The sequence below is a fragment of the Notolepis coatsorum genome (assembly GCF_963971535.1).
Source record: "Notolepis coatsorum genome assembly, chromosome: 15".
Lineage (NCBI taxonomy): Eukaryota > Metazoa > Chordata > Actinopteri > Aulopiformes > Paralepididae > Notolepis > Notolepis coatsorum.
The window spans coordinates 60690728-60708066 of record NC_140179.1 but is presented as its reverse complement, the minus strand read 5'-3'; the positions used below and the strand labels follow the sequence as shown (position 1 = coordinate 60708066).

Sequence of the window (17339 nt, the reverse complement as noted above, 5' to 3'; positions counted from 1 at the left end):
GATCAAGCCGGGATCCACGATGAGCTGCCGGGAGACCCAGCTACGCTCCTCAGGGCCGTAACCCTCCCAGTCCACCAGGTATTGGAACCCCCGGCCCCGCCGACGAACGCCCATCAACCGGCGGACCTGCCACTGGGGGTGACCATCCACCAACACGGGAGGCGGCGGATCAGGAGCTGGAGGCATAAGGGGACTGAGGGAGACGGGCTTAACCCGGGAGACATGGAACACGGGGTGGATGTGCATGGATGCAGGAAGCTTCAGGCGCAGGGCCGCCGGACTGAGTACCTTTAGGACCTCGAAGGGCCCGACGAAGCGGGGGTTGAGCTTCTTGGCCGAGGACCCAGGGCGGTAAGTCGGCGCAGGAACCCGGCGCCGGTCGGCACCACGACAGGCGCGCTCAGATGTTCGGAGCAGCGCGGTCCTGGTGATCTCCCAAACTCGTCGGCAGCGGTCGAGGTGGACCTGCACGGAGGGAACTGCCACTTCCGTCTCCTGTGCGGGGAAAAGAGGGGGCTGGTAGCCCAGGGAGACCTCAAAAGGGGAGAGGCCGGTGGCGGAACTGACCATTGAATTGATGGAGTATTCAACCCAGGGAAGGAAACGGCTCCAGGATGCCGGTCTCTCGGCTGCCACACACCGAAGAGCTGACTCTACGCTCTGGTTCATCCTCTCCGTCTGCCCGTTTGTCTGGGGATGATAGCCAGAGGAGAGACTGACCGTTGCCCCCAACCCTTTGCAAAAAGCCCGCCATACCTGGGAGGTGAACTGGGGCCCCCGGTCAGAGACGATGTCCTGGGGAAAGCCATGAAGGCGGAACACGTGGTGCGTCAGGAGGTCCGCCGTCTCGGCCGCTGAGGGAAGCTTGGAGAGGGCCACGAGGTGGACCCCCTTGCTGAATCGATCCACCACGGTCAGAAGGCAGGTGTTCCCCTGGGAGGAGGGTAGACCAGTGACGAAGTCGAGCGCCACATGTGACCATGGACGGCTCGGAATGGGAAGTGGCTGCAAGAGCCCGGAGGGTGCCTGGTGAGAGGCCTTGCTGCGGGCACAGACCGCGCAGGCCAATACGAACTCCTTGACGTCGTTCCGCATGGTGGGCCACCAGAAACGACGAGCCAGGAAGGAGAACGTGCGATGGACGCCTGGGTGGCAGGCGAACCGGCTGGTATGGCCCCACAGCAGTACCTGGGACCGGACAGAGTCGGGGACGAAGAGACGATTCCTAGGGACGTTGCTTGGAGCACGATGGAAGCGCAGGGCACGCCTCACCACACCCTCGATGCCCAAGGTGATGGCTCCAACCACTCTGGCCTCCGGGAGGATGGGAGAAGGGTCCTCAGAGGGTGGAGCCCCCTTGGAGTGCATCCGGGACAGGGAGTCGGCCTTCGTGTTGCGGGAACCGGGGCGGAAGGTCAGCGAGAAGTCGAACCGACTGAGGAAACTGGCCCATCTCGCCTGCCGACCGTTGAGGCGCCTGGAAGCGCGGATGAACGTCAGGTTCTTGTGGTCCGTCCAGATGGTAAAAGGCTCCTCGGCACCCTCTAGCCAATGACGCCACTCTTCCAGCGCAGCCACGACCGCCAGCAGCTCCCGATTGCCGGTGTCGTAGTTCCTCTCGGCGGGGAGGAAGCGACGCGAGTAGAAGGCGCAAGGATGCACCTTCTGGTCTGAAAGAGAACGTTGGGATAGGACAGCGCCCAGGCCAGAATCCGAGGCGTCCACCTCCACGATGAACTGTCTCTTGGGGTCAGGGTGGAGCAGGATAGGGGCGGAAGTGAACCTTCTCTTGAGGGAGCGGAACGCAGCGCATGCCGCTGGGGACCAGTCGAACGGCAGAGCGGGGGAGGTCAGCTTGGTAAGTGGCTCCGCCACTTGACTGTAGTTCCGGATGAACCTTCGGTAGAAGTTGGCGAACCCGAGGAAACTCTGTAACTCCTTCCGAGTGGTGGGTTCTGGCCAATCCTCCACAGCCTGGATCTTGCGAGGATCCGCTCGGGTCAAGCCCTTCTCAACGATGAAGCCCAGGTAGTCGACGGAGTTGGAGTGAAAACGGCACTTCTCCGCCTTGACGAAGAGCCGATTGTGGAGGAGGCGCTCCAGCACACGGCGGACATGCAGGATGTGTTCCTCGAGGGTCCTGGAAAAGATGAGAATGTCGTCCAGGTACACCACCACGAACACCTCCAGCATGTCACGGAGGACGTCGTTCATGAGTGCCTGGAATACCGCCGGGGCGTTGGTGAGGCCGAACGGCATTACAAGGTACTCGTAGTGGCCCCTGGGGGTCTTGAAGGCGGTCTTCCATTCATCGCCCTCACGGATACGGACAAGATGGTAGGCACTTCGGAGGTCCAGCTTGGTGAAGAACGAGGCCTGGGTCAGTGGCTCGAAGGTGGAGCTCATGAGAGGTAGGGGGTATTTGTTCTTGATGGTGATCTCGTTGAGCTGACGATAGTCGATGCAGGGTCGCAGGTCCCCATCCTTCTTACCAACAAAGAAGAACCCGGCCGCCACCGGGGAGGAGGAAGGCCGAATGAGTCCTGCTTCCAATGACTCAGAGATGTAGAGATCCATCGCCTTCTTCTCCGGGACAGTCAGACTGTAGAGGCGGCTGCCGGGAAGGGGAGCCCCTTGGCGGAGGTCGATGGCGCAGTCATAGGGGCGGTGAGGTGGAAGGGCCTGAGCCCTGGTCTTACTGAATACCTCCATGAGGTCGTGGTACTCGGGAGGAATGGACGAGGGGTCCGGGGGCAACTCACCAGCCGGCCTCCGGGGCGGGGGACAGGACGCCGCCTGCAGACAGCGGGCGTGACAGGAGGAGCTCCAGCCCCTGATGGTACCGGAGGACCAGGCGATGTGGGGCTCGTGCAGCGCGAGCCAGGGCCTACCCAGGACCACCGGGACAAGGGGGGATTGGGTAATGAGGAACTGGATTCTCTCGACGTGGTTCCCAGCGATGGTCAGCACGACTGGGCCGGTGCGTTGAGAGATGTCGGCCAGGCGGTGTTGGTCCAACGAAAAGATCTCCAAGGGCCTCACAAGGTCCTCAAGAGGTATGTTGGCTCGGGTGGCAAACTCGAAGTCGAGGAAGTTCTCGTCTGCCCCAGAGTCGATGAGGGCCTCCACCGTGGCACGTTGGTCCCCCCAGGCCAGGGTGACGCTCATCAGATGGTCAGGTGGTGCGCGGCGCTGGGAATGGGAAAAACGGCTCACCAGGATCTCCCGGGGTCTCGGTGAGCCTGATCTTTTGGCCGGGTAGGGCAGTCGGCGATAAGGTGTCCCGCACCTCCGCAGTAGAGGCAAAGACCGGACCTGAGCCTTGCCTCACGCTCCGCCTGGCTCAGATGAGAGCGTCCCAGCTGCATGGGTTCCTCCTCGCGAACCGGACGGGGAAGCCTGTTACCACCAGTAGTGTTGGGGACGGGGCGTCCAGGAGTCCGGGGTGCTTCAGGAGGTAACAGTCGGGTCCTCTCGCGCCTTCTCTCCAGGAGGCGTCCGTCAATACGGATGACAAGGCTAAACAGCTCCTCGAGGGAGTCGGGCAACTCCCGGGTAGCGAGCTGGTCCCGGACTGCGTCACTGAGCCCCCTCAAGAAGGTTAGGCGAAGAGCAGGTTCGTTCCATCCACTCTCCACCGCCGCCAGTCGGAACTCCATGACATAGTCCGTCACCCTGCCGCTCCCCTGTCGGAAGGTCCCCAACCGGGCTCCAGGGTCCAGACCTCGGGCTGGATGGTGGAACACTCTGCGGAGCTCCGCCACAAAGTCTGGGTAGGAAAACAAAAAATCTGCTTCCATTGCCCAGGAGGAAGTGACCCACTGGGCAGCATGGCCTGAAAGTAGGTTTGTTATATAAGCCACTTGGGACCCATGAGCAGAAAAACGGCTTGGTTGATGACGGAAAACCAACTCACATTGCATGATGAATGTGGCACACTCCTCGGGATTACCGTCGAACAGCCGTGGGACGGAGAGACGGGGTTCCCGAGATGCGAGATCTGCTGGGGCTGCGGGGAATGTTCCTGAAGGGTGTGAGAGATTAAAGGTATTAACGGTGTCGCCCAGCGAGTGAAGCTGAGCGAGAATCTCGGACTGTTGTCCCGCCATAGCGGCCATTGAACCCTGCATAGGCAGGACCTGATCCCTGAGGTTCTGCACCGCAGCCGCAGCCCGCTCTAATTGGAGACCGTGATCCCTGGTCAACTCGACTTGAATTGCAAGTGCGGTTCTGACCCTCTCTGTGTCGGCTGGGGTCGTCATATTGGTTGGATCGTAATGTTATGGTTTGATACCGACCCCAAACGCACGACACAAGAGAGTAGGAATTCAGAGTTGCCAAATACGAGGGCTTGTTTATTTGATACTAAATAATAAAGAGTACAGGGAAGGGCAAGTCAACAAGACAGGTACATAGGACAAGGGGCAAAGTTCTGCTGCTCTGCAGCTTCTCCCGTGATGGTAGTCTTGGGGATAGCAGGTATTGACGTCTGAACCGCTCTGCAGAATTCTCTCGGCAGAATCTCAGATGTGTTGCGAGACCGAGAGAGGGAGAGAGGGAACGAGTCAACACAGTGCAGTTTGAACGAGCAGGAGAACAGGGTGAACAATTCTTTGTGTAATTTAAACACAGTGAGCACAATTCCAAAACAGCCCAAGTGAATCTCTTCGTGTAATACACACAGTGAGCAAAAACTCCAAACACAGTCCCAGTGAATATCTTCGTGTAATGTACACACCGTTAGCAAAAATCCAAACACAGTCCCAGTGAATATCTTCGTGTAATATACACACAGTTAGTGAAGTCCAAAACAATCCAATAGTGAAATAATATCTTCGGTGTGAGCAACACACAGAGGGAGATGGAAGGTCCCAAAAATATTATCCCATAAGGGAACAAGCAAAAATAGAAAAGCTGGGTGAGTGACTGTCTGACAAAAGGTGGTAGTCTTCAGTGTAATAGTTACACACGAAAAACGGAATAGATCAAGACAGTCAATAAAAACTCACCCAGACGTAATGCGTAATGGTGCTGGAACAAACAGCGGAGCGAGGGCGCGCCACGGGAACAGGTGTCCAAGGGAAGGCTTCTTGGAAATTCCTGGAGATAGCACAAGGAGCAAAAGCAGCAGCAGCAGCAACACGGGGAAATGCAACCAGAGAAAAATCAAGACGATCCAACAAACTTAGAGTGGAGAAACGGGGTATAAATAATAAGGGATCGATTGATTGAAAAGCAGTGACAGCTGGGGAATGTGATTGAAAAGCGTGCGGTCCTGAGAGAACCAATCAGCGACGTCTCTGATGACGTCACTGGGGAGAAGCGTGTGAATGAGGGAATTGAAATAATTAACAGAAAAACAAATGAAAACAGAGCGAGGGTGGTTAAAGGAACAGAACGAGTGAGAGAGCAAGGACAGAAACCTCACACTTGGTTTCATATTATTATTCCCCCAATTTTTGTGAACATGAGAGCTCATACGCCTACTGCACTTTGGTATGTGTTCTTATTGGATTAAACCTGATGCCTTTAGTGCGCCTATGAATAGACTGTGTTGCCTTTTTCATGTTGGGCATTGGGAGGTGACGGGGGGTGCACGGCCAAAACAGTTTGGGAAGCACTGGAATAGGTTAACAGAATTACCAGACGGCTGAGAGAGTGCTTTTGTAAAGTGGTTTATATAAAGGTGCGCATGTCTCCTCTCACCTTGATTCTTCCCAATTCAAACTGGAAGACATTAGGACTGGTGGCCTGAGCAAAGACCGCTGGGAACAACTTAGTATTAGGTTCCACCTGGAGAGAGAGAGAGAGATAGAGAGAGAGAGAGAGAGAGAGAGAGAGAGAGAGAGAGAGAGAGAGAGAGAGAGAGAGAGAGAGAGAGAGAGAGAGAGAGAGAGAGAGAGAGAGAGAGGGAGAAACATGTTTTATGTCTAACTAAAATAATTATCATCTACTATAATGCATCATCTACTTAGGGATAAATCATTGTGTGCTATGCCTGTGGCTATTCCTATCAGCGCTGCGATTCTTGGGAATGCGGCATCACAGCATTCTGTCAGGCTTTGCGCCTCCTGGTGACAGATAACAGAACAGCACTTCCAGGATAAATTACATTCAAATTGTGAGCGCCGCCTATTGCCACCGGTACAATGGTATGTTTTTCTCCATCTGTATGAAGACACATAATATGTTTAGAACATTATACTGTGCGCTTCCTATTTTGTAAAAGGACATGTATCATGTTTTTTTAAGGCTAAAACATTTGCCCCATTGGATTGTATAGGGAGGTGTAGTCTGATGTCACTTTAGTTTCCCACACAGTCCACTCGTATAGGGATTTATCATTGGGAAAATGTATTATCGGCTATTGTAATAATTCTGCCTCATGAACATTGGCAAGCTTTCCATTTTTGCACAACATGAGTTCCCTTCTATCATTAACATTATTGTTTAAGCATTTTTTGGTTGAAATAAAATTATACGTAATTATTTTACGATGAATTGCAAATTGTTTCATGTTGAGCTATAGATTGTGGATGAATACACATAGAAAGGTACACCATGCCAATGTTCATGCTTCATTTGTTTTAAACGAGACGATTTAGAAATGTGTCCATTGGAAATACATCGCAATTTCAAGGAGGGTGGACCGGCCGGAAATAACAATGATGTAACCACTACACCTCCCTATCGGAGCCTGGTTAGAGCGTGAAGCACAGGGTTACGTTCCTGTGAAATGAGGCATGTTGTACAGTCTACCTCAAATCATTCTCCTCCTCTGCTCCCCGACTCTGGAATCAACTCCCATCACACATCAAATAAGCCCCATCCGTAGAAGTCTCACCTCAAAACCCACCTGTTCAAACGTGTATACCCTCACTCCTGACCCTCCAACCTCTGCATCACTTACATTTACACATCTGTACACACACCTATATATTATTAATTTGTATTATTATTATTTAATAGTGGCCAGCGTCCTCTTCTATGCTGTGGCCAGTGATGTACCTGAACGTGTTCATATTTTGGGCGAACGTGAACTGAACGTTCTGTATTTCCGCTAGATGAACGTAATTGAGAACGTGTTCATTCTCAGCGCTGTATAACGGCGTTCAAAAGTGCGTTCATTCTCAGCACTGTATTATAACGGCATTCAAAAGTGTGCCAGATTTCATATGCCTTTCAGCCGAAAACCCAGTTAAAACACACCGTAAACAGGCTTAAAAATAATGCGGAAAACCACCCAATCTGGCAACAGCAAGCTGCCTGTGATGCGTACGCTGCCTGTCACCCCTGGCTGTCGCACTAAAACATACGCCATCAGACTCCTCACAACAAGAACACTCTTTCAGAGTCAGACTCTACAGCGTCGGCGTATGAGCATTTAAAAGAGTTTTACGTTGAAGTCAGTAAATGTTTTGCACTTTGAATATTGAACTTTGAGGTACAACCTTAGTTTCATACCTCAGCCTGGTTCCTACCTTGTGTTGTGTTAGTACAGAGTTATGTCGGCACATGTTTATATGTTATATGTTTGCACAATGACTACTTTCACTTTTAGTACTTTAAGTATATTTAGATTATTATACTTAATAAAGACCATTCAAGCAGCACGTTTTTCCTCATGTTTTTGAAAATATACTGTAGAGATGAAAGCTGCAGCTGTTACTAGTGTGGACTGAATGGGCGGCAGCAAAGCGTTATGGAAATGCCAGTATTCTGATTTCTGTCTGTGGGAATACATTTGACAAATAATAGCTTGCAGCAACGTATTTAAAAAATAACTATAAACTATAAATTTGTTCATTTTTGAAACCATGAACTTTAGTTCAAAATGTTGAATTATGAACTATGAACTGAACTAGTTCATGTAGAAAGTGAACTTTCCCAACACTGGCTGTGGCATGCTGGGGGGGCTACACCAACTCGAGGGACACCAACAAGCTCAACAAGCTGGTGAGGAAGGCTAGCTCCGTGGTGGGAGTCGAGCTGGTCGGACTAGAGGTGATGGCAGAGAGGGGGATGAGAAGGAAGCTGGCTGCAATCCAGGAGAATCCCTCCCACCCCCTCTATGTCGAGCTAGTCAAGATGAGAAGCACGTTCAGTCACAGACTCATACCCCCCGACACTCAACTAAACGCCTCGGCCAGTCCTTCATACCAGCGGCCATCAGGCTCCACAACAGTGGGCAGGGACTGCTGCCAGACATCGAACTACAACTACTAGGATCCTAAAAAGGACAATACCACTACCTTATGCATACTGCACCTTACTGTATGTGAATACTGTGATACTGTGAATACTGTATATTTCATTTCAGTTCATTAGATAGTTAATTATATTGACTTATCTGTTTACACAGCTTGTGTTGTTTTTACTACCTGTACCCCCCACCCCCCCCCCCCCCCCCACCCCCCATGCTGCTATGATGCCTGAATTTATCCAAGGGGATCAATAAAGGAATATCTTATCTTATCTTATCTTATTTGAATTTTCTCTCTGTTTCGTCTCTAAGCTGTCTCCGTTTCTCTGTAGTATCCCCACCATGTTGTCATTGTGAAAGTCCATGTACTGTGTTTGTCCACGTGCTGTAATGCAATGTCTGTAAAGTGCTTTGAGATACCATTTTATGTAAGGCGATATATAAAATACATGTATTGTTATTATTACTATATCATGTCAGACTAATGTTTAAACATTGAACCTTTAAAGGAAAACTAAAGGAAATGAGCTTATTTAACATCTTCCCTGGAGTTAGACAAGAAGATACATACATTTTTCGTCTCTCTGCATGCATTGGGCTTAGGGAACGCCTGGACCGTTAGCCTAGCTTAGCTTCATCACTGGAAGTGGGGCAGACATCTAGCCTAGTTCACTACAGTCAGGAAATATACTCCAAATACAATCAAAATACAACTCCCAAACATTCCTGTAAGCATGTTGTGACCTGTGTATTTGCCACGTCTCCCAGTCACACAAGTCACACGAGTCTCCCAGTCACACAAGTCACACAAGTCACACAAGTCACCCAGTCACACAAGTATCCCAGTCACACAAGTCACACGAGTCTCTCAGTCACACAAGTCTCCCAGTCACACAAGTCTCCCAGACACACAAGTCTCCCAGTCACACAAGTCTCCCAGACACACAAGTCACACGAGTCTCCCAGTCACACAAGTCACACAAGTCTCCCAGTCACACAAGTATCCCAGTCACACAAGTCACACGAGTCTCCCAGTCACACAAGTCACACAAGTCTCCCAGTCACACAAGTATCCCAGTCACACAAGTCACACAAGTCTCTCCAGACACACAAGTCTCCCAGTCACACAAGTCTCCCAGACACACAAGTCTCCCAGTCACACAAGTCTCCCAGTCACACAGTCTCCCAGTCACACAAGTCTCTCAGTCACACAAGTCTCCCAGACACACAAGTCTCCCAGTCACACAAGTCTCCCAGTCACACAAGTCTCCAAGTCACACAAGTCTCCCAGTCACACAAGTCTCCAAGTCACACAAGTCTCCCAGTCACACGAGTCTCCCAGTCACACAAGTCTCACAGTCACACAAGTCTCCAAGTCACACAAGTCTCCCAGTCACACAAGTCACACGAGTCTCCCAGTCACACAAGTCTCCCAGACACACGAGTCTCCCAGTGACACAAGTCTCCCAGTCACACGAGTCTCCCAGTCACACAAGTCTCCCAGTCACATGAGTCTCCCAGTCACACAAGTCACACGAGTCTCCCAGTCACACAAGTGACTTGGATACTTGTGTGACTGGGAGACTTGTGTGACTGGGATACTCGTGTGACTGGGAGACTTGTGTGTCTGGAGACTTGTGTGACTGGGAGACTTGTGTGACTGGGAGACTCATGTGACTTGTGTGACTGGGAGACGTGGTAAATACACAGGTCACAACATGTTTACAGGAATGTTTGGGAGTTTATTTTGATTGTATTTGGAGTATATTTCCTGACTGTAGTGAACTAGGCTAGATGTCTGCCCCACTTCCAGTGATGAAGCTAAGCTAGGCTCCAGGCGTTCCCTAAGCCCAATGCATGCAGAGAGACAAAAAGGTATGTATCTTCTTGTCTAACTCCAGGGAAGATGTTAAATAAGCTAATTTCCCAAATTGTTGGAGTTTTCCTTAAGCCCTTACCTGGTGGTATATGCTGAGCTCCTTGCCGTTAGCCGTGTACATTAGCAGTCCGTTAGCCGTGTCCACCAGACAGCCGATCTCCAGGCCGTTGTTGTTCCTCCCCTGGCCTGGACTTGTGCACTCCCTGCCCACACCATGTAGCAGTTACTGCGCTTTATACTGGAGGAGAGGAGAGAAGGATATGTTTCAAGTTTTAACTTTCAACTTTATTTGTCACATCCCTGACTGCAGAGGAGTGACATAATGAATGAATGAATTATTAATGAATGAAAGATTTTTATTTTCGAACAAGTATAAAGACAAAAACATATCTGTTCATTTGACATATACAAAAGATAATACAGAAAAAACAAAAAGAGAAACAGATAATTGAGATAAACAAATCATAGTTTACCCTGTTCGAAAAAGGAGTAGGAAGAAGTATACACTTTTTTTTATTCCTACCCCTTTTTAACTATCACAAATTATAATTTAATCTATTGTTAATTATATGTATAAACGCTGTATCTCTATACAATCCAATACATTTATATAAATATACCTGTAAATATGTAATATATCATATATATATACTAAATAAATACCATATGATATACATAATTTCTTCTATTTTGTATTTACATCTTACACATACTCCCAATCAACACACTTCCTCTTCCAGATACCTATTTAAGAAAGATTTTTTGTACATCTTTTTAAACTGATTCATGTTTGTACTCTGTTTTATCTCTAACTCCAGACTGTTCCACAAGTCCACCCCACAGATTGACATGCACATACTTTTCATTTAGGTTCTGACACTGACTATTCTATTCTTTCTTGGCTAACATGTTCATTATATTTAACAGGTAATAATGCTAGTGCTACATCCCACCCTGTAGCAGTTAATGCGCTTATTTAGACTGGAGAAGAGCGGAATATGCTGGGCAGATATTATCAGCTTTATTGCCATTGTACTGATGTGCAAGACAACACAATGAAATTACGACAACTCCCTGAAATCAGTCCAGTCATAATAAAATATGTACAGTCATAATAAAATATGTACAGTAATAATAAAATATGTAGTCATATAAATGCTGTACAGTCATAATAAAATATGTACATTCATAATAAAATATGTGCAGTCATAATAAAAGATGCAGTCATAATAAAATATGTGCAGTCATAATAAAAAGTAGTGCAGTCATAATGCAAATCTGTACAGTCATAATACAAAAAGTACAGTCATAATAAAAATCAGTACAGTCATAACAAACTATGTACAGTCATAATACAAAGCAGTACAGTCATAATAAATGCTCTACAGTCATAATAGATTACGTACAGTCATACTAAAAGATGTACATGTACAGTCATAATAAAATATGTACAGTCATAATAAAAAGCAGTACAGTCATAATAAATGATCTACAGTAATAATGCATTATGTAGTCATAATAAATATGTACAGTCATAATACATATGTACAGTCATAATAAAAAGCAGTGCAGTCATAATAAAATATGTACAGTCATAATACAAGCAATGCAGTCAAAAATAAAATCAGTCCAGTCATAATAAAAAAGCAGTGCAGCCATAATAAAAGCAGTACAGTCGTAATAAAAGTGAATGTGGGGCGAATGTATGCGTTGTGTGTGTGTGTGTGTGTGTGTGTGTGTGTGTGTGTGTGTGTGTGTGTGTGTGTGTGTGTGTGTGTGTGTGTGTGTGTGTGTGTGTGTGTGTGTGTGTGTGTGTTGTAGTGGGTATGGCTATGGTATGTGTATACAGTATATGTATATGCATATATGTGTGTGTTGTAGTGGGTCTGGGTAATGGTATGTGTATATACACATAGTATGTGTATATGCATATATGTGTGTGTGTAGTGGGTATGGGTATATGGTATGTGTATACAGTATTATGTATATGCACAGTATGTGTGTGTTATAGTGGTGAGTGGTTGTGGGGAAATAAGCAGTTTTTAAACTGCTGATTTTCTAAATATGTTAATCATATTTACGTTAACAGGTCATATCAGTCTAACCAGTTAGCTATCCAATGCTCACACAATGTAGCAGTTATATTACATTGTTATACTACTCCTTAACGTATACACTGTATAACAGAGGTTCCAGAGGAAATACACAATAAAGCATTATATAAGCATAAATAAGTATACATATAATAATAAATAATAATACATTTAATTTGGGGGCACCTTTCAAGACACCCAGGGTCACCTTACAGGTCATAAAACAAAGCAAGACAGTCAAAGTTAAGAATAGTGGTCTTGGCAGGTCAAAGTTCAAACCAAAACAAACAACAGGAAGTATAAAACGGTGAAGTTAAAAAATAAAGAAACAACAGGGATATAGAACAGGGACACACAGATTATAGATTAGGTTATAGATTTATATATAGAGCTTTGGGTTCTGTTTTGATGAAGTCTATCTATCTAGGTCATCCTCGGACGGGCCTACTTGGTGCTTCCAGTCATCCCGATCCTCCATGCAGCCGGCTAGCTCGCCGGTGCTTTCTGCTCCCGCATCTCTCCTGAGTACGTCCACGTACGTTAATGTGGGACGTCCTCGTGATCGATGCCTGTGTGTTGGCTCCACAGCACAAGTTACTGGCTGGCAGCTCATGGTGTCTCTGGCAGTGACCTGCCAGCCTCATTCTCCTGACTGCCACTTCTCGCTCTACGCGGTCAGAGAGCAGGCTGATGTCATCCGCGTAATCCAGGTCTGTTAGGACTACGGCGGGGTGTCGTCTCGATCTCCTTGGGGTTATTGTGAGACCAAGTTCCTGCTCCCGGCCATTGATGGCCTGAGCGCATAGTCGAGGACTATGACAAAGAGGAAGGGGGCAAGGGTGTCTCCTTGCATCCCACCCAGCCAGGATGTCAAACTCCTTACTGTTGCCGTCTGGGGGTTACCTTGGCCTTGTACCCGTGTGCATGGTGAAGTGCTGTGGGGTTAATTGGTCTGTTCTACCACAGTACTGACCTCTCGTGAACTTTGCCCTTCTCGTCTCCCCAGGTGACGGTACTGACCTCTCGTGAACTTTGCCCTTCTCGTCTCCAGGGTGACGGTGACAGTCCGGACCTGCTGCAGCTCGAAGGACGGGTCGTACTGGTGGAAGTCAGAGGTCACCCAGCCCACCCACACACTGCTGGGCTCCTCCCGGGAAGATTCCGACAGAGTAGTACTGGAGAGAGGGAGGGGGGAGAGAGAGGAGGGGAGGGGAAGGAAAGGGTGAGGGGGAGAGGGGAGAGAGAAAGATAGGAGGGGGGGGAGGTAAGGTGTGAGGGGGAGTGGGGAGAGAGAGAAAGAGAGACAGAGAGAGACAGAGAGATAGAGAGAGAGAGAGAGAGAGAGAGAGAGAGAGAGAGAGAGAGAGAGAGAGAGAGAGAGAGAGAGAGAGAGAGAGAGAGAGGAGAGAGCGAGAGAGGGCGAGAGAGTGAGAGAGAGAGGAAGAGAGAGAACTATTGCCCAACACGAGAGAGAGAGAGAGAGAGAGGAGAACATATTGCACACATTATTATATATAAGATCTCTATCTCTCCTCTACCTCTCTCTCTCTCTCTGTATTTGTGTGTGTGTCTTACAGTAGAGGTGTGCATCATTATTTTCTCTCTCTCTCTCTCTCTCTCTCTCTCTCTCTCTCTCTCTCTCTCTCTCTCTCCTCTCTCTCTCTCTCTCTCTCTCTCTCTCTCTCTCTCTCTCTCTCTATCTCTCTATCTCTCTCTCTGTGTGTGTCTCTGTGTGTGTGTGTGTGTGTGTGTGTGTGTGTGTGTGTGTGTGTGGTGTGTGTGTGTGTGTGTGTGTTGTGTGTGTGTGTGTGTGTGTGTGGTGTGTGTGTGTGTGTGTTTGTGTGTGTGTGTCTCACAGTAGAGGTGTGCATCAGGAGCTCGTAGTCGTCTCTCTCCCTCAGTCATCACTTCTGACAGACGAGTGGAAGAGCTGCTGCTGTTATCTGGTTTAGTTCTCTTCAACATAAACCTACACACAATATCACAATAATATCACAACATTACACTATAATATCACAATATTATACAATCAAAATATTACATTATGTTATAATATCACAATATTATACATCACAATATTACAATAATACCACAATACACAATATTACACTATGCTATAATATCACAATATTATACAATCACAATATCACAATAAAAATCTCTGTTTTTAGATAGTGAAAACACCAAAGATACTCATCTACCTTTGTTTGAGTTTGGACGTCAAAGATAGTGAAAACACCAAAGATACTCATCTACCTTTGTTTGAGTTTGGACATCAAAGATAGTGAAAACACCAAAGATTACTCATCTACCTTTGTTGAGTTTGGTCATCAAAGATAGTGAAAACACAAAGATACTCATCTACCTTTGTTTGAGTTTGGACATCAACGATAGTAAAAACACCAAGATACTCATCTACCTTTGTTTGAGTTTGGACATCAAAGATAGTGAAAACACCAAAGATACTCATCTACCTTTGTTTGAGTTTGGACATCAAAGATAGTGAAAACCACCAAAGATACTCATCTACCTTTGTTTGAGTTTGGACATCAAAGATAGTAAAAACACCAAAGATACTCATCTACCTTTGTTTTAGTTTGGACATCAAATATAGTGAAAACACCAAAGATACTCATCTAACTTTGTTTGAGTTTGGACATCAACGATAGTTGAAAACACCAAAGATACTCATCTACCTCTGTTTGAGTTTGGACATCAAAGATAGTGAAAACACCAAAGATACTCATCTACCCCTGTTTGAGTTTGGACATCAAAGATAGTGAAAACACCAAAGATACTCATCTACCTCTGTTTGAGTTTGGACATCAAAGATAGTGAAAACACCAAAGATACTCATCTACCTCTGTTTGAGTTTGGAAGGCTTTTCCTGGTTGTAATCTTTATGGTTATTGAATTCGTCTCTTCTCCGACCCATTGGGTCCCATGTGACCATGAGACGACTTCATCAGAACCTCAAAGTCTGACACCGTCTCAAAGTCATCCAGCTCCTAGAGGAACAAGAAACAAACACACCCGAGAGTTTAAATTTCTCCCAAAAACGATGTAAAAGATAAACGTATTGTATATTGTACTGATATATACTGGCATACAGAATGTCATCTTTGTAGTGCCTGTATGTAATGTATGTATTGTTTTTAGTACTGAGCTTCGACGTTAACATAGGGTTTTGTTTTGACTTAATAGCGAACGTGAGATAATTAAACAAGTGCGCTAGCTGGCTGCTGTCATTGCTAACAGCAAGCTACAGATATTTTTCAAGCAACGTTATATTCCCCAGGGGAACAAAAGCATTCATTCCAAATGTTGCATCACTGATGATTGAAATGTGTGAGCTTAGTGAAACAAGCTCACAAATGTCACATCTCGGGGCTCTCTCGCTTCATCTTTCTGTTCTGTTGAGAATGAATGAATGACTTTATTTGACAATATATTAAATAACATGTGACAGAAGCACAGTCTGGAAATACTGCCAAGGATGGACACAACAAAGCTCAGAGCTTATTTCCATTGTGGTCCTTGTAGGGGGGGACGACGACGACGACGACGAAGTGTTCAGACGTGCATCATACAGACATCGTAAAGACACATGACATCACAACTAGGGGTAATGCATCGATCCTAATGTGACGATTCAACTGCATCGATTTGAAAATGTTAGAATTGATTAGAATCGATAATTTTTTTGGGGGGAATTTACTGATAGAAAATTTATCGAATCGAATCGATTCGTGGTCAAATGAAGAGATTTCATGATCCATTGAATTGTTGCCTCAAGAATCGTAATCGAATTTAATCGTTGTGAGGTCGCATCGTTACACCCCTAATCACAACACATCCCGTAGACACATAAAAACATGTAAAGGTGCCTTTAGCTGAATATCTAGGTAAATTATAGTCCCTTTTGAGCCATGTCTTTAGGCTGGACTCGGCCAAACTTAATTGCCTACCCCTGTAATATTACCCTAGTATTAATACCCTGACTAGCTTGTTTCTCAGGGGCTCATACAGAAACAAGCATTTCATCATAAAGTATTCTGTATTTAGTTGTGACAAATAATAAACAAACTTGAAACTTGAAACTTGTCTGTAGTTTTATTTTCTGACGTTTGGGGGCGCTGTTGAACCAGGAGCCACACGCATAGTCATAGTGACACTGTATGAGTGCTCCAGCAAGTATTTTCATTGCGGACTGATCTATAAACTGGGAGATTCTGGCTAGGTATCTAGTCCTGTTTGTTGGTCTTTGAAAGTACTTGTTGAGCCATGCTTTCCCCTGATAAGCTGTTTTTCCAGGACACAACCAAGATATTTCACTGCTTCCTTGTCAGTGAGAACAGTATCTCCTATTCTAACGCTAAAACCTGGCGATTTTCTGAGCCTGACCTTTGACCCGAATAGGATGGACTCAGTCTTCCCCACATGGAGGGACAGCTTGTTGTAGCCTAGCCAGTCACTAACCTTCTCTAGTTCTGCCCTCAATGTCTGCTCAACCACTTGTTTGTCTTTATGAGACACTAGTAAGGCGGAGTCATGTTTGCTCACATATTTAAGTAGTGCATTCTTAGGTGGTATTTGAAAGACACTTTCCTATTCAATTTACTTATGTTCAGTGGGCAGTTATTCCAATGATTGATGGCACGATAAACATCAATATGCTACCTGGCTAGCTAGCGAGCTGTACCCAGCCTACCAAACAGTTAATAGGGGCCCCTCTCAATACACTACACAGTGTAGGTGCTAGGGGCTGTCCCCGACTAAGGATTTGGATGGTCGACTATTATTGGCAAAAATTTGCCGTTAGTCGACCATTGGTGCAAAAAATAAATAAAATAAAAAAGTATATAAATAAAAAGAATTTACTTTTTTATTTATTTTTATTTTTATAATTCCATTTGGGCTGTGGGGGGTGCTTAATGTCTGAAGGAGTCGACTGAAGGCTTCTTGTCCTCTGCAAAAGCATGCAAATTGGTCCACTGATGGATACATCTTGATATTTGTCTAGTCTAGTGTGTTCATTAGATTTCACTTTCAGTGCCTCTGTGCCTGTTTTCGTAGGCAGTTAGCCTCTGGTATGCGTGCCATTAGCGTTAGCCACGCTTCTAGGCCTATTTTCTTTTGGAAAGAATGATAAAAAAAAAAGGTT

General features: G+C 46.5%; 1 protein-coding gene across 1 annotated transcript in view; it reads right to left on the bottom strand.

Moving 5' to 3' along the window:
• The window catches only part of ryr2a (ryanodine receptor 2a (cardiac)), a gene marked incomplete at both ends in the record, with an annotated part of 432832 nt that overhangs the window by 295848 nt on the left and 119645 nt on the right, over positions 1 to 17339 (bottom strand). Inside the window, 9 exon segments of the mRNA XM_084331016.1 lie at positions 5707 to 5793; positions 10162 to 10280; positions 10283 to 10320; positions 13196 to 13226; positions 13229 to 13323; positions 13325 to 13350; positions 14084 to 14144; positions 15037 to 15098; positions 15100 to 15183. Coding sequence (XP_084187142.1) covers positions 5707 to 5793; positions 10162 to 10280; positions 10283 to 10320; positions 13196 to 13226; positions 13229 to 13323; positions 13325 to 13350; positions 14084 to 14144; positions 15037 to 15098; positions 15100 to 15183 — 603 coding nt within the window.